Genomic DNA, 18,971 nt, shown 5'->3' on the forward strand with positions numbered 1-18,971 from the left:
TGCCGCGAAAAGGACCATGATGTCCCTGCATTTTTTCAATCACGTCCCTTAGACACCTTTTAATGATCCCTTTTGTCAATCACTCTGCGATTACATCTCTCACTGAGAGCGACATTGTATAGGTGCCTTGACACATGTGCAGTGTGAATGAAATGCATGAGCAGTCGGCCGATAATCGCCCAGTTGCATGAACATCGGCATTGCGTACAAACATGAATCGGGCCCCTTGTGCACATAAAAGCAATATATTACACCCATATGCAGAGTTGTGACACCTCTTTTGATGCACCAGCCCAGCGCCGCCGAGACGTGGGGACAGTCTGTGTACAGGTTGCTGTAGCCGTTGCAGTGGGCTCATCCTGCTGCACATTGCTATGGTCTACTAAGTGGCTTTGCATGCATCGGGGGTATGGTGGTGGTACTGTGGAAGGTGTGGCTAGGCCTCATTACAGCCTAATTACACCTCATAACTGTAGATAAGCTTGAAATGTGTACAATTCTGCATTTGCTCCGTCTGCGTACGTCCACTTTCAGCTCCAGAGTAAATCATGCAAGATACTGTACACTCTGCCATCAGGCATCTATTGAGCTCCGCATCAGCCCCTTAATGTCTATTAATTAGGCTCTGTGTAACATCATTAGTTTCCCCATCACTTTGTCATCAAACTGTATATCTGCAGCTCCTCACCTGTGGACCCCGGAGTGTAAATGGGTTTGTCAGTCTGTATGAAAACATGTCCACTCTGAAAGGATACCAAGACCACTTTCTCCAGATTGCAGCTGGGGGACCTCACAGTGACATAGACAAACTGTTGTTTATTTGGGTCTTTATTCAAATTTGTTGAAGGGATCTACAGAACATAAAAATAGCATTAAGTAAATGCAATGTAAGATATATTTTATAATAGACCGGGTAAAAAAAATATGAATATTCTGTCACAAAAACATCCAATAGCATGATGCTGCATGATAAGGGCCCATAAATATTGTGATGGTCAGGGCCTTGCAGAGATCAAGAGACAGTCAGGAACAAGAACTGCACAGCAATGAAGAGTACAGATATTACACTGCAACCAGGAACACTGCTGTATCTATAACAGGTGCAGAGTATTCAATGTATTACTTTGCACCTGCACCTTTGGGAAATTAGGGCTGGTAATTGCATAGTAGAGAAATCACAGGTGCCCATACCCAAAAAGGGGAGTGGCTACTGCTAGACCATACTCCCTAAAGTATGATGTATTATTATTATTATTATTATTATTATTTGTTTGTGTATCATTGCAATTGTTCTTTATATGGTGTTACTGACACTTGGTAGTAATATATAAATAAAACGTAATAATAATAATAATAATAATAATAGCAATAATAATAATAATAATTATTATTATTATTATTATGAGCAATTATTTGCTTTCAATAAAGACAAGCTACATGCTGACGACCTCTAAAACAGGATACAATGATGAACATTTCTGAAAACTTCTCCACAGTGTGGAAATGTGATGTTGCCAATAGCAAATACTGTATATTGTTGCATTAAATCTGATTACTTTCTATGTGATACAGCAGCTTTTCCAAGGGCACCAGTTTGGATAAATGTCCACATGTTTCTGTATAAAGAACTGGCATCAGAACAAACCAAACATAATATATTTCACAGATCCCAGTACATAATAAACTATAGGAAATGTTCTTCCTACAGTGTATAACTACAAAAAAAGGTCCACACATTTCTCCTCCCGTGACCCTTCATAAATCAGAGCTAGAACGTTACCGTCAATTTAACAGTTCCTAGGAAGCCATTATCCTTATTGACAACGATCTTTTCCTCAGCTATTTTGTACTTCTTCTGCGGGAAATCTTGGATTATGATGTTACCATCAAACGCTGAGCCGTGTCCATCCACTATGACGGTCTCTTCGCTGTCCATGCGCAGCACATTGGGTGTGATCAGGGAGCATCTGGTAGGGTGAGATTATATCAGGATAGTGTAGACATTTTTTTGGAGACTTTCTGCAAATTATTTTTGCAAATACACATATAGAAGATTTTGATATAAATATTGTATAGATATATTTTATTATTATACTCAGGTGTGTGAAATATATATTTTATATAATATCTTGTATACTATTTATGTGTTTGTGAAAACAAAGCTGCTCTCCCCTTGGCACATCCTATACTATAAGTGATGAATGCTGGCTTCAAAATAGGCATGAGATGCTCACAGGACTTCCTACTGTATGTACTACAGTTCCTCCATGTACACACACATTTATAAGAAAGGCTTCATCAAGTTTTAAGCTGTTTGATGGTATTTGTATCCACATACATCATGCAGAGAGGGGATTTAATTTTTACATAGAATATGCACCAGTTTCATAGGAAAACACAGGGGGGTTTCCATCTGCCTGGAAACCCCCCTCCCCATCCCACACCATTACCATAAAAGAAATAGTAATATAATAGAATTTTACTAGTGCTGCATGTTCTTGGAATGGTGCCCACATCTAAAATAAAAACATTCAGGAAGAATGGACCTACTGCCGCATCTAATGGGTTACTGTGATCACTGGTCCTGTATGCTGGAATTATGACACACAATACACTTTGTATGACACATTTTAAAGTTGGTAAGTGATAATTCTACCCTCTTCATGGACTGGCCACACTCACTCTAAAATCGAGCATTTGGAAACCCCCTCTCTAGAAATCCTGCGTTTGCCAATTAGTTTTTTGTGTTGTCTTCTCAGTAGTTGGAGATTCCAGGGTTTTTGTTTTTTTCAAGCGCTGTATTAAACACAGGGCCTGATTCAGAGCCGCTCGTAAGCGGCCGCTAGTTCGTTCCGAGCGATGTTCGCACATCTGCGCATGCATATGGGTTGTAATGTGCATGCGCCAACCAGTCAGTGCGGTCGGAAATCATGTTCTGGCAAAATAGCGAATGCCTGCTAATTTGAGTGACAGAATGAGGCGTTTGTGGGTGGTAATAGGGGAAGGTGCTTGAAAACGGGGAGTGGAGATCCGAACGCAGGCGTGCCAAACGGTCAAGACGGGCGTTTTAAGGGTGTGCATAATTAACAAAGCAGCGTCATCGACCACGTCACTTGGTTGTCTTTTAGCCTGAACTGCTCACATGATTGCGGTAGGAAAATGCTACCACAAGAATAGCGAGCAGTTCATACGCCTTTCCATGTACTCGATTAATCTAATAAATAGCGGAGATGACGTTTGATGCGAGCGGCCAAGGGGCGTCTTTACAAAAAATGTTTCGTTAACTCGTTCAGACAAAGAGGCATCAACAGACCGCAAAGAGCGAGCGCTTAATTTAAATATCCAGCCCCTTTTTCGGAACGACCGTCCGCAAATAGCGTCCGGCTCTGAATCAGGCCCACAGTTCCACAAACAAGATCTTCTCTTGGTACAGACATCATTATTGTACAGAGCAATCTACATGCAAACCTATTGACCATCGAGCCACGTAATATCAAGATGCAAGAGTTTGCACAGCAGCGAAACACTGTTATAAAACTATAGTATTACACTTGTGTAGTAATAATTATAATGTTTCAATGTCTATTTATTTTAGGGTTGTGCTGAACATTTCTTTTATACTGTATTAGGAACAATAGTTAGGACTAGTTAGTAGGGTGTTGGTTATAAAAAAAAGAGAGTGAATGCAAAAACCTGGTCTGAATGGCAGTGCCTAGAATTGTTATGAAGAGCTGTCAGAAGCTACTGTGAAGGCAAAGGGACCTCCTGGTGTTGCTACTTCTCCCAGGATTTCTATGCAAGTGTTAGATGACCATTGTTTTCCAGTACTGGGGATCACTGGACTGAATGTTTCTATTATCTTCTAAGGTAAGTATATGTTTATTTAATGTATCCAATATACACTGTTACTTTTGATCTAATTTATAAATTGTGTTACATTTTCTCATAGTACACTGTGGGCCTGATTCTAATTAAGCTTCAGGCTTATTATGCCACATTTTACAATGGGCAATGGAGCAATAGAGGTGGTGAATATAGGCTTAGGGGCCTCAGTTCAGATGTTGTACCAGACCCCAGTAAACCTCCAGCTATAGCACTGCCAGCCATCACACAGCACTGACTGCTATCCCTCACCTACATTCCAGCTATAGCACTGCCAGGCATCACACAGCACTGACTGCTATCCCTCACCTACATTCCAGCTATAGCACTGCCAGCCATCACACAGCACAGACTGCTATCCCTCACCTTCATTCCAGCTATAGCAATGCCAGTCATCACACAGCACTGACTGCTATCCCTTACCTGCATTCCAGCTATAGCACTGCCAGCCATCACACAGCACTGACTGCTATCCCTCACCTGCATTCCAGCTATAGCACTGCCAGCCATCACACAGCACTATCTGTTACCCCTCATCTGCATTCCAGCTTTTGCACTGCCAGCCATCACACAGCACTGACTGCTATCCCTCACCTGTATTCCAGCTATAGCACTGCCAGCCGTCACACAGCACAGACTGCTATCCCTCACCTGTATTCCAGCTATAGCACTGCCAGCCATCACACAGCACTATCTGTTACCCCTCATCTGCACTCCAACTATAACACTGCCAGCCATCACACAGCACTGACTGATATCCCTCACCTACATTCCAGCTATAGCACTGCCAGCCATCACACAGCACTGACTGCTATCCCTCACCTGTATTCCAGCTATAGCACTGCCAGCCGTCACACAGCACAGACTGCTATCCCTCGCCTGCATTCCAGCTATGGCACTGCCAGCCATCACACAGCACTAACTGCTATCCCTCATCTGCATTCCAGCTATAGCACTGCCAGCCATCACACAGCACTGACTGCTATCCCTCACCTGTATTCCAGCTATAGCACTGCCAGCCATAACACAGCACTGACTGCTATCCCTCACCTGCATTCCAGCTATAGCACTGCCAGCCATCACACAGCACTGACTGCTATCCCTTTCCTGCATTCCAACTATAGCACTGCCAGCCATCACACAGCACTGACTGCTATCCCTCACTGGATTCCATCTATTGCACTGCCAGCCATCACACAGCACTGGCTGCTATCCCTCACCTGTATGCCAGCTATAGCACTGCCAGCCATCACACAGCACTGACTGCTATCCCTCACCTGCATTCCAGCTATAGCACTGCCAGCCATCACACAGCACTGACTGCTATCCCTCACCTGCATTCCAGCTATAGCACTGCCAGCCATCACACAGCACTGACTGCTATCCCTCACCTTCATTCCAGCTATAGCACTGCCAGCCATCACACAGCACTCACTGCTATCCCTTGCCTGCATTCCAGCTATAGGACTGCCAGCCATCAAACAGCACTGACTGCTATCCCTCACCTTCATTCCAGCTATAGCACTGCCAGCCATCAGACAGCACTGACTGCTATCCCTCACCTACATTCCAGCTATAGCACTGCCAGCCATCACACAGCACAGACTGCTATCCCTCGCCTGCATTCCAGCTATAGCACTGCCAGCCATCACACAGCACTGACTGCTATCCCTCACCTTCATTCCAGCTATAGCACTGCCAGCCATCACACAGCACTGACTGCTATCCCTCGCCTGCATTCCAGCTATAGCACTGCCAGCCATCACACAGCACTGACTGCTATCCCTCACCTTCATTTCAGCTATAGCACTGCCAGCCATCACACAGCACTGACTGCTATCCCTCACCTGCATTCATTTTTACTTTTCAGTATAATATAACTCATCTATGTGAAGAAACATTGGGGCTTTGTTCTACAGTATATAACAAATATTTCTCCTGAATGCCTGAATGTATATACATATTTAGGGACACTTGTTGATTCCTGCAAATATACAATTGCCTGACAGCACATTTACTGTATATTGTTTGTTCATGTTAAAATTTAATCTTCCACAACATGTATGATTACATTTATTACATGACCATCTACTGGTCCATAACGTTTTGTGGTATACATTCAATTATACTGAATCTCTACTGTTTTCCATCTCATTTACACATCTTGTGCCATAGCATAATACATAGCGTCCATCTAGCTGATAAAAACCTTCCTTATTATTATCCATCCATCAATAGGTGCATGATCTATTCAATAACTGCATTTAATTTTTAGCACAAATTTATGTGCTGTGTAGAAATGATAGGCTCACATTGGGCCTGAGTTAGATGTGGGTGCATTGCCTGAGCGATTGTAAGCCATTGCACATGCATGTAAGCTGCACAGCACAAGCACAGATATTGCATTTTGATTACGTTCACACAGAGGATACACTTACAAAGTGAATGACAGGTAGACAGCATTTGGGGGAGGTAATGGAGGGGTGGTTAGAAAGATACAGGCACAGCAGGCCCTAGACATAGACAAACTAAGCAAATGACTAGGGCATTTGGAATGCCCCTAGAGGCATCCAAGGTGGAGGTGGAGGTTTGGTGCAGGCACGGCCTGGCACCTGCTGCTGACTGGGCAGAAACTCTGGCAGTAGCTAATTCTGCTGTGTAGCATCCACGATTAGAGCTTAGCTGACACCTCCAATTGGGCCTGGCAGCTGCAAACAATGAGCGGGCAGGGGTGGAACAGCCGGCAGAGGTTTGTGGGGGCAGAGCACCTGGACAGCAGCTAGTGGTTAGGGGCGAGCCGGCTCTGAGGCGTCACTCAATCAGAATGAGCTTCTGCACATGGACAGAGCTATACGAAAATGGTCACCATGGGCCTTTGCAAAGCTCGGAGTAGTGAGTCACACCTCACGGCTCTGGGTTCTGCTTCCAGCAATCATCACACACAGCTGCGGCCTGCCAGCCTGAGATGGGAAAAGCGGGTCTACCGCCCACGGCTTGCTGTACCTTGAGTCGGATGGCTCTGCAGGCTCCACTCCAGTAAAGTAAATTTGGAACTGGATACCGGCATGCCAGATTATTTAAACACAGTTTTCTAGGCATACATAAATTAGCCACTGTGTCCTTCCTCGTAGTACTGTGGCGCTGTAACACAGTGGTAACACGGTGTTTCACATGTCCAGAAGCACTGTCGGCAGCCATATTGTAAATGGATTGATGCCTCAGTAAAGGCCATCATAGTGTAGGGGAGCACTCCATTGCCAACACAGACAAGTTCTATACCCTTTAATTTAATGCTATGTACAGTATAAACAGAAGTATAAATTATACATCAAATACAAGTACCACAAACAGGTCATGTTTAGTGGATATCTTTAATCATGCAGGTGAGTTATTCTATTTTGCTGGGTGAGTAATTATCCCACCTGCTTCTACAGACAGAAATCCTCAAAACATGACCTGTAGGGGGTACTTGAGGGTTCAAGTTTAGAATCAGGATTAAATCCCAGGGTATTTTAAGAGGGGGGAGGGACCCTTCACCATACAGTAGCAAGCTACTGTATACCTGTTCCTGTGGTGCCATTTTTCTGGTGCCGTATTTTTAAAGGTGGAACAGCCACAGAAGAGAACAAAGTATTGCACAGTGCATGCGTTCTTGTTGCCTTTGTGTGGAGCCACCTTTCTGAAAATATCACAAGAAAGGTGTCACCGCCAAATGAGTGTAGGAATGTGAGGCACTGCACGGGCATCTACACTTGTGAATTGGTCATCACAGAGTCAGAGCAGGGTGGTCTACAGAGGGCCCCCTGCACATCATGCACCCATGATAGCTATTGCACTGATAACTATTCTCTCTTATAGAGCTTAACATGCTCACTTAAACTAGTATTCCTCCATGTCTTTAAGTTCTATATAGTATGGATTTATTAACTCATTATATTTTGTAAGGAACTTTGACGGACAGAAATGTGAAGGTGGTATACAAGCTGAAGTAATACCTGTGGGGTTATTGTGGGTGCACCAGTTTCTGGATATTGATAATTTTGGAATGGGTAGATGGATATATCAGAAAAATGGCGCTGTCTATTGTGATAAGTGAGGTACTCAAGGAAAAAATACTTATCTCTTGTTGCTACAGATAGTATTATGTTGGTATGTCACTTGATGTTCCTCTTTCCGTTCATCCGACCCAGTTCATGTATACATATATGGAAAATGGAAGTACAAAAAGAAAACAGATGTATTTCCAAACCATATTTTCTTAGATATATCAATAATCACTATTATAGGTTGTGATAGATATTCATCCCTTATATATCTAGGGGGAGGATCTATCTACAGATTATTGTAGTGAAAGTGTTCTCCTAAAATTGTAGATGAATGTATTGGAACACTAGTACAAATGAACGGCAGTATTCCGGATGAGAAAAAACAGATATATCACAGAACTTTCTTCTAAAATAACGCACCTAACTTACGGATATAAGATGTGTTCTGAAGCTTGTAAAGGTTTCTTTAGCTCTCAAGTGTATTATTAGAAACAGAATTACTATAATGGCATATCTTTCCACTATCAGAATAACACACCTGACTTACATATACGGTGCAAGCAAAAAACTTGTAAAAGTTTCTTTATCTTTAACATGAAGAAACTTCTTAAGACATTTGAATGAAACTGAGGGTAATGAATACCAATTAGTCACGTACCCATACTCACACTTTGTGCTGTGTGGTAAATCCCATCTAGGTATCTTTGTATCTCCACCAGGTGAAAAAATTTATATGTACACAAACAAGGATAGCAAAAAATGTATATATACACAAATAAGGATTGCAAAAATGTATTTAATTACTACAAACAATAAAACATCATAGTTGGTGTATAAAAAAACATATTAAAATGATAAAATATGCAACAATTTGCAAGAGAGTAGGGAACTGCACCCAGAGAAAAGATAAAAGTTTTGCTGAAAGATGTATGTGTAAAAAAGGGGGAATATATGGATGCTGGCTCTAGATTTCCCCAGATGGTATTAGAAAAAAACACACATACCTCTTGGACTAATGAATGGTGCAGAAACCCTTCCCTGTGTAGCCTCCAGAACCACTTCCAGTTTTTCGAATGACAGACACAGCCACTAGTACACCAAAGTTTTAGATAGATGGAGAATAGGGTCCAACCGGTGAGTACTCCCCAGGATGAACAAAGAACATAGGGCCAGTAGCAACCATATTTGAGTGGCCATCGCCCGTGGACCGGTAGTGACGTCGTACAAACACTGGCCGCAGACCGGAAGTGATATATTTCTGATACTACGGATCAGCACTATAAATACAAGACACTTATGGATACACCTCCACACCTTGATAAAGAGATTGGCATCTCGAAACGCATTGGTTCTGGAGGCTACACAGGGAAGGGTTTCTGCACCATTCATTAGTCCAAGAGGTATGTGTGTTTTTTTCTAATACCATCTGAGGAAATCTAGGAGCCGGCATCCATATATTCTCCCTTTTTTACACATACATCTTTCAGCAAAACTTTTCTTTTTTCTTTGGGTGCAGTTCTCTGCTCCCTTGCAAATTGTTGCATATTTTATAATTTTAATATATGTTTTTTATACACCAACTATGATGTTTTATTGTTTAGAGTAATTTAATAAATTTTTTGCTATCCTTGATTGGGTACATATACATTTTTTCGCCTGTTGGAGATACAAAGATACCTAGATGGGATTTACCACACAGCACGAAGTGTGAGTATGGGTACGTGACTAATTGGTATTCATTACCCTCAGCTTCATTCAAATGTCTAAAGAAGTTTCTTCATGTTAAAGATAAAGAAACTTTTACAAGTTTTTTGCTTGCACCGTATATGTAAGTCAGGTGTGTTATTCTGATAGTGGAAAGATATGCCATTATTGTAATTCTGTTTCTAATAATACAATTGAGAGCTATAGAAACCTTTACAAGCTTCAGAACACATCTCACATCTGTAAGTTAGGTGCGTTACTTTAGAAGAACGTTCTGTGATATATCTATTTTTTCTCACCCGGAATACTGTCGTTCATTTGTACTAGTGTTCCAATACATTCACCTACAATTTTAAGAGAACACTTTCACTACAATAATCTGTAGATAGATCCTCCCCCTAGATATATAGGGGATGAATATCTATCACAACCTATAATAGTGATTATTGATATATCTAAGAAACTACGGTTTGGAAATACATCTTTTTTCTTTTTCTACTTCCATTTTTCATATATGTATACATGAACTGGGTCGGATGAATGGAAAAAGGAACATCAAGTGACATACCAACATAATACTATCTGTAGAAACAAGAGATAAGTATTTTTTCCTTGAGTACCTCACTTATCACAAAAGACAGCAGCATTTGTTCACATCTAATGTGTTTGTATAGATTTTGGTCAGGTCTTGAGGGATAGGCCCTTCTGGTGTGGATAGGCTGAAGTCTTTTTTGCAGCACCATTTTTTTCCCTACCTTTTTATTTCCTATATCAGAAAAATGCCATTGTCAAGGCAGATAGTGGATAATTACAGTAGCTAAGAAACAATCCAAAGTCAGGGATGGTAGCATGCAAGTTAAGGTCAGTACATAATCTAAGGTCAAGGCTGCCAGTATTCAAGAAACAGGTCAGTACATTTTCAAAACATGGCTAACTGTGACCACAGACAAATGCAGTAAACAAATGAAGGTAAGAGGAGAAGAATGCAATAAGATCCAAAGTCAAAATGGGCCACAACAAGAAGCACATTTAGGAACATAAATACAGCACACTGGGTCAACAGGAATAATCAGCAGTACAGATGTATTAGGAACCCTAATATAGCCTAATGTAACTAAATAGAAGGGACTCTCAGGAAACCAGCCTCTTAGAGTAATCTAAAAAACCTGTGAGCAGATGTAGCGAAGATTCATACTTGCACATCTTCCGTCACGCTGGAAGAGTGGTGCGCCGAGAGCAAGAAGCCAATGGCTACTGCAAGGCAACAGTCGTGATGGTCCATTGTATATTCTAACATATATAATGATTGAAAAGATTCACAATAATAAATATAATTCATATATACATAAAAGTTGAATACTATAACAGAATGGATATGGCTTGGCTCAGTATGGAGTAGGTCACTTGTAACCTGCTCTACTGCCTTTACACACTATTAATCCCACAGAAAAATATACAGTACCTGTCACAGTATAAACTGCTGGTTGCTGCTCTGAACACTTCTTACCTATCCTGTGAAATGTGGCGCATCAAGTGTGACCAAGGTGACTTCCCCTGCTGCTTTCTGCTGCTGCTGCCTCTGGGTCCTGCTCTCCTGGGATTTGCTGGCAGTCACCTCACGGCTGGTGCCTGGTAACCTTGAGACAGACATATACTGCCTAGGGAAGTTCACACTACTGCTGCTGCTCTGGGACTCCTGTCCCCATGTTTTTTTTCTTTGTGCTCTGGTGCTGGCTCTCACGTTGTGGCACCCTGGAAAGCTGGTGAGGCTGCAGCGAGTGTCATCTTGGCTACATGACTGGTTTAGGATGCTATTTAATTATGGTGGTTGGTAGAGCAGGAGGGCGGCTCCATCTGTTCGCATGGAATGTTTGGGGTCTGAATGATAGACTTAAGTACTCCCTTGACCTGTCAGAACTTAAAAAACATAATGTTGATATATTTTGTTTAGTAGAGACCCATTTGTATGGTAGTTAGGTCTTTGATCTAAAGAAAACTTGAAAGGCTGGATGTACTGTAACACTCTACTTACTCTCCCAATTCTAGGGGTGTCTCTGTTTTGGTTAGGAAATTGTTTACATTTAAGGTTGACCAGGTCCAGATAGACCCATATGGTCGATATGTTTTCATTAAAGCTTCTGTTCTTTCATCACTGCTGCATATCTTGGCTATATTTATCCCTCCATCCTTCAGTAATGATGTACTCAAAAGGTTGGCCTCCATTAGCTCTGGACACTCCTGTGATTTGTTTGGGTGATTTTATTAACATTTAATTTTAACAAACGTATGGATGCCTCACTTGATTGGTGGAGGGAGGCCTTCCAGATCCCACCTGCCTTTTGTAAATTAGGGGTCTATTTACTAAGCAGTGTTAGGAGAAGTGAAAAGTGAAGAGTGAAAAGTGATAAGGTGCCAGCCAATCAGCTCCCAACTGTCATTTTTCAAACACAGCCTGTGAGATGGCAGTTAAGAGCTGATTGGCTGGCACCTTATCACTTTTCACTTCTCCTAACACTGCTTAGTAAATAGACCCCAGAGTCCATTATTTAGGTCTGGTGGATATTTGGTGAATTTTTCTCCCACCTGTTAGTCAGTTCACATGTCACTTCTCCTCCCAGCATACTACAAATTGGCCTTGTGCTTTTTACAATTGTTCTGGCTCCGTCTGTGACTGGGGTGGTGTATTTGTCTTAGAACACTCTGCTATGTACAGGGACATTGCCATTTCAGTGAATAGGGGTATTTACTTTCTAAATTACACCCTTTTTGGTTGCAGTCCATGGGTGCAGACTCAGTATTAATCTCCTCCTGGGATAAATACTTCTCTACTACTGTGGGTGGCCCTATACATTGGCTCTTACGCTCTCTCAGCCAATTGTCACTTCTCCACATTCATTCTTATGAGAGGGAGTGGGAATGATGAAGTGTACAGTACAGTCTGGTGTGGCTCGAAATGTGCAATTTTTTGTTTTATGAAGACCAGGGGACTGAAGAGGACCCTATGGTTACTCAGAATATCTGCCACAGCTAAGCTGCCGGGTCAGTGAAAGTGCATCTAAGGAAGCAGTCGCTGGCTTTGACAATCCCCCAAAATAGCCTTGACATGCCTGTATTTTTAATGTCAATCCCCATCATCACCCCTCCAAATAGTTGCAGTCTGTCAATCAAATTGTGGCTAAAACCAACCAACAATGCAAGACCGTTGCTGTGCATATGCAGTGAGGCTAAGACACATGAGCAGAGCTCAAAACATTGGCCCTGGGCGATTGAATCAAAACAGCTTCCACCTCTGAACCATGCCCACTATCCCTGATATGTACTCTGTGATATTGCATTCATCACTTCCTTGTTGTACATCTGCTTTGTACTGTTATGTCTTTCTGTTTCTTTATTTATGTTTTTTGTACTTACCTTATTACAAAAATGCCAATTAAAACTAATTAAAAAAAAAAATACTATAAAATACTCCATTTTTTTTTCTATTTAGAGAAATCCATTTTCCTCTTTTATGAGGCACTTTCCTTAAAAACAGTTCAACTATCTGTATGCTGTAACAAAATAGACTATATGCTTTAAAAACTAGGAGTCATTTGAGGCTTTGAACTTAGGAACTGGACTTATTTACTTTGCCCACTATTTACTGCTTTCTCAATATATTTTGTCAATGAGGTATCTAGATAGATTAACTTGCACTCATTCCCAGTAATGTATTACATTTTCCATGAAAACAGTTTTGAATATACCATACATGGATGTGTCTATACAATTGCCAGAGAACCACAGGAGCATGCAATCATGCCTAGAAGACATTTTTACTTAAATTCACCAACAGTTACATTTTAGATCAACATTTTAGTGGAACTTAGTCATGATCACGCTTCAAAACACTACAACAGTAAGTCAGTCCAAAGTTTCAATGTTAGGATACAGTATTGTTGATGACAATGTATCCTAACATTGAAAAATTGGACTAACCTGCTGTTGTAGTGTTTTATTTAACCTGAGTGCTGCCGCAATGGTGATGTATTATGGGGACTAATTTTTGAGTTTCCTCAGAGTGCACTGAGTACAGCTATGTTTATTTAATGTGTGCCTTCCTCATTTCCTATTTTATCTCACTTAACACTATTATTATTATTATTATTATTAATATTATTATAACTTTTTTTTTATATGGTACCAGCAAGTGTCCATAGTGAAAGATACATATAAACACAGACATTTAAAAACAATACAAAAATACAATTTGATAGGATGGGGTGTGAGTTCCAGAGGAGGGGAGTAGCACAAGAGATATCTTAAATGCAAGAGTAGGTGGAGGTAATCAATGGAGAAGCAATATGGCAGTAAGACAGCGAGTAAGGGTGAGATGGATTGAGATATGGTTGAACATGAAAGAAAGGAGAAGAGTGATGAACTGCTTTGAAGGTTAAAGTGATGAGTTTAAACTGGATTCTGTAAGAGAATGGGAGCCAATAGAGGAGTTGAAGGAAAGGAGATGTTGACTCAAAGCAACTTGATAGGTATATAAGAGAGAACTGTATATGTAAGAGGAGAGAGTAAGGACAGATGAAGACCAGAGAGTAGGAGGTTATAGTAATCCACTTGCCATACAAGATAATGAGCTTCCCTACCCTCACCCCATGTCTTCATCTTACTTCATTTGTCATCATCATCATCCTACCTAGTCTTTCATTTTATTGTGGTCACATTTTTTTCATTTTAAATAATAACAATAATAATATTAACAATAATAATAATAATAATAATAATAATAATAATAATAATAATAAATACCATGTTCATCTTTGTACTTATCTACCCTAGTAAAAAAAATCTCCCCTGCCCTGGAGAACTTGGTGTTTGTATTGGCGGAAGACACATACAGTGTCGGTGAACTCGTTGTACTGTACATCTAGCTCTGTGACTAATGTGAAGCACTCACTACTGTATTATCAGCACTCATTTAGTGGGAATGCGGGAACAGTATAAATTAGTCCATGGTCCTCCTAGTGACAAATCAGACTGTAATTATCATGATGTGTTGTTAAAAGATCATCTCTGCATTTACACAAACCATTGTCTATGAAGAGAAATTACAGAAAAGCTGAGGGGAATATATACAATAATAGTTTAAATTGCAAAAAAGTAAAGTGTTTCTAAAAAGGTGGACTTAGGGCCCGATTCAGACCCGCTCGCTAAGCTGCATTCACACTCCCATAACACGCCCACTGAATGGACCGTTCTGCCTGCACTACTAGCCACCTCCCAGTACTTCCCAGGAAAGTCCATCACTGTTCCTCAGCATTTGTGATACCGTCTGTCCCAATCGCAGCAGCACCTGTGTGCATACACTCTGTTCAATACATGCGTCATAGACATTTTCAGAAACTTTCGCGCATGGGCAGTTGCAAAGAAACACTCAACTACGTGAGCATCGGTATTGCGTTCGGATTACGTGCAACTGGGTGTCAGGCCCTTTGTATCTCTGCTTGTGGTGGATTGGGTGTAACTGGGCAGCAACTGTAGTCTACGTGCATCGAGGGCATGTTATGACGTGTAGGAGGAATTATAATGATAAAAGCTAGGTTCTCAAGAATATGAATACAGTAGCATACTTGCCAACTCTCCCTGTCAGTGAGACTCCCTGAAATAGTAGCAATCTCCCTGGCTCCCTGAATAGTCCAGCAATCTCCATGATTGCACCTTACCACAATTATGGGCCGTATTCAATTAGAAGCGAAAAGACAGTTTCTGCGATACTTTATAGCCGATGACGTCTTTTTCGCCGGTTTCAACTTATCCCCGTATTCAATTCCAAATACTTTTCACCTAGGTGGAAAGTCAATGCAATGAACCCGGCGAAAAAGTTTCGCCTAGAAATAGCAGGCGGAAAAAGTGCAGAATTGGGGTTTTGGGGTGCAAACATGGGAAAACCACCCAGCACCCTTTGGACAGCCCCAAATGTAAACTGTGTCAAAAATAAAAAAAAAAATAATTAAGAACAACCCAAAAAAGTACTTTAATTTTGGGGGTAAAAAAAACAAAAGTTGGGGTACAAATTTAAAACCTAGTGAAATAGACTGTAATAGTGAATAGTATGCCCCAGGTGTTTATGATTATAGGTGGTTGCGGCAGGTGGATTTTTCACGTTTTTTAAAACATCACATTAGCAACTTCAAAATATGCAAGTACCCATTCTCATGTACCCCAATTTGATGGGACTAGTTATTTTCTCTAAAAAAAACCCTCCAAAATGTTATTCTTCACCACTTTTTAAAAAACGCAAAATAGCACCTATTGAGACCATTTAAAGTGGCCAAATACCGTCAGCAGGGCTATTCGGGGGTATCCAGAGTGAACCCCCATATCAGTGCTTCTTTTGGGGGGTGTCAGGCTGATTTTCCCAACACTGACAGAACTTTTCCCCGATTTCAGTTTCGCCAAGTCCCATTTTCGCCGATTTGGAATTGAATACGGGAATAAGCGGGGACGAGCGCAATACTTTTTTGCACCCAAAACCAGCGATGACGGCGAAATATCCGGCAACGGACTTTTCACTTCTAATTGAATACGGCCCTATGTAGCAGTTATATACTTTGGGAAAAAAACAGAAATCAAATATATACGTTCAAATGGTATAATCAGTGCCATTTCCCTGCATTGGTAAGGCACAATGATCCCTATGGCTTCATGCACTTTTATATACAGTAAGGTTTCTCTAGGTCACTTATATGGAACCCCTTGTAAAACACAATACATGAGCAAGCCCTGAAAAGTATCAATGTATTTTCATCAATAAGTAGATCTGACTAACAGCTTTGGGGCTCATTTCCATTTGGATGTAAGTCAGTGTTATGACACGCCTCTCAGATGTAGCAGGACACGCCCACTTTACCACCGCACACATAGGTGCTGCTTTCACAATCTCCCTAAAATGCTTATTCAAAAATAAGCAACTATGATGAACTATGATGGGTGTGTGTTCACATAAATGCCGGCAACTCTGAATACAGGTGGTGATATACAGTACATTTTTATCCAAGCGTGCAAAGTATCTGCCTCTGACTTGTGTGAGACTCTGAATCAGGACCTAAAGTGTGATGACCTCATGCTCTTAATCCAAGATAAACGTAACAAAGAATAAATGTAATTATAACAACATTTACAGGATCAAATCAATAAAGCTTGCTTTGCACTTAATATGTGGCAGCAATTTAAATATTTTTATTTATTTTAGTACATTGACATGTATGTAAAGAAATTGTTGCACATATATGTTAGAGTGTTCTAGCACAAACACAAAAGTATCAGAAAGCAGGTGTGATGTGGGCATCCCCATACTCACGGTGGTTGTGCATAGATCCCGATAAACCCACATAGCAGGAAGAGGCACAGAGCTCTGCACCCCATGGTCTGGGTTATGTAATGCCTCTGTGATTTGAGGGGATTTTATAGAGGATCACTTGTAGAGAGCTGGAGACCTGACCAAATAATCATTTAATCAGTAACAGGAAAGAATTTAATATAAGGACGGTAGATGTGCCAAAGTGCACAAACAAATATTTACATGGTAGATACTGTACAGGTCTATTACACAATCAAGCCTGAAGACAAAATAAGCATCGGGGTCTATTTATCATAAACTGCATTTTGGCAGCCATACTGTATTTATATTGGGGATATAGTCAGGTTACCGGCGGTCGAAATGCCGACTGACGAAATCTCGACAGTGAAAGCCCAGCATGGGACTAAAGATAGTCCTATATATACCAACGCCTAACATTAGCCCCAGTGGCAAACGAAGGATTTCTAGAGGGGGGTTTCCAAATGCCTGATTTTAGAGCGAGTGTGGCCAGTCCATGAAGAGGGCATACTTACCACTTATCCAGCTTTAATATGCGTCATACAAAGTATATTGTGTGTCATAATTCCAACATATACAGGACCAGTGATCACAGTAAGCCATTAGATGTGGCAGTAGGGCCATCCTGCCTGAGCTGAATGTTTTTATTTTAGATGTGGGCACCATTCCAGAGTATGGGAGCAAGTCCAGGAGTCTGGGGGAGCAGCAGAAGAACCTAACACTGTCCTGGACATATATGTAAATGTTTGGCTCTATAGCAGTGCATCCCTAACAGTGCATGTTTTCCAAATCCCCTAATTGGTACACAGGTTATTTATTATTGGCTGATACATGTTAAAAGATCCACAGGTGGTGCTATTTATTTAATTTATGATACTGAGAAGAACATGCAGCACTAGTAAAATTCCATTATATTACTATTTCTATTGTGGTCATGCTGTGGGCTGGGGAGGGGGGTTTCCAGGCAGACGGAAACCCCCCCCCTGCATTTGCCTATGAGCCCCATGCCAAAATCCTGACGCCTCGGCATACCGAACGTAGGTAAGCCGGGCATCAGGAGCTCTTAGCTGCAGGGGGGGATGGTTAGGTTTAGGGACAAATATATTTATTTATAAATATATCATCTGAAAACATTCAGATTACTCCATACACACAACTCACCATACAATAGCCCATTATTCCAACTACAAGCTATCAACATGTCCTCACTAAACTTTGACTTCATGTAAATAGTATGCCAGTATGTGTTAAATGGCACAAAGGGGTCTAGTTACTAAGCAGTGTTAGGAGACAGAGTGAAAAGTGATAAGGTTCCAGCCAATCAGCTCCCAACTGTCATCTCACAGGCTGTGTTTGAAAAAGGAGCTGATTGGCTGGCACCTTATCACTTTTCACTCTGTCTCCTAACACTGCTTAGTAAATAGACCCCTTAACCACATACATCCAACTCCTATTTTCTGACAGAGTGTATGGTTGTGAGCAGGGCTGTGTTACCACTTTGTTTGCTAGTACACTGTCTCGTTTTTTTATTACTGTGTTAGCCCCAATTGTAAAGTACTGCAGTGTATTCTGGTGTTATATCAAATAATAATAATAATAATAATAATAATAAAAATTCTGGTGCTATATCAAATAATAATAATCACCAAATAGAATTTTGGGAAGAAGCATAAACCACATTGCTATTGTCATGTAGGATCAATGTGGTTTGCTGGGGGAGCTTTTCTGTTTTTTTCTTGTCTTGATTAACCCCTACCTTACATGCACCTATGATAGGACAATAAATTGATTAAGCAAGCACCATTTTATGTAATACTGTACAATAAAATTTCACCTGCTATCAAAATCAACAATTCCTGCACTTCATTATCTGAAAACCCAGTATAAGCCATCTGAAAATAGTTGTCTTCCATCTGTAGTGATGTCTTTAGGTGAATAGGTGCCAGTAGATTTCCTGTGGTTTCATACCATAC

At 40.9% G+C, this 18,971-nt stretch overlaps 1 protein-coding gene across 1 annotated transcript in view; it reads right to left on the reverse strand.

Moving 5' to 3' along the window:
• LOC148443005 (A.superbus venom factor 1-like) overlaps positions 1 to 17,045 on the reverse strand; it is a 164,805-nt gene extending 147,760 nt beyond the window's left edge. The window contains exons 1-3 of the mRNA XM_088463400.1: positions 16,981 to 17,045; positions 1,781 to 1,967; positions 689 to 851 (exon numbers count right to left, since the gene is read on the reverse strand). Coding sequence (XP_088319526.1) covers positions 689 to 851; positions 1,781 to 1,967; positions 16,981 to 17,045 — 415 coding nt within the window. The remainder of the gene's footprint in view (positions 1 to 688; positions 852 to 1,780; positions 1,968 to 16,980) is intronic.
• Between the last annotated feature and the right edge of the window lie 1,926 nt (positions 17,046 to 18,971).

Source organism: Taudactylus pleione, unplaced genomic scaffold (assembly GCF_031769625.1).
Source record: "Taudactylus pleione unplaced genomic scaffold, aTauple2 ptg001357l, whole genome shotgun sequence".
NCBI classification, from domain to species: Eukaryota; Metazoa; Chordata; class Amphibia; order Anura; family Myobatrachidae; genus Taudactylus; species Taudactylus pleione.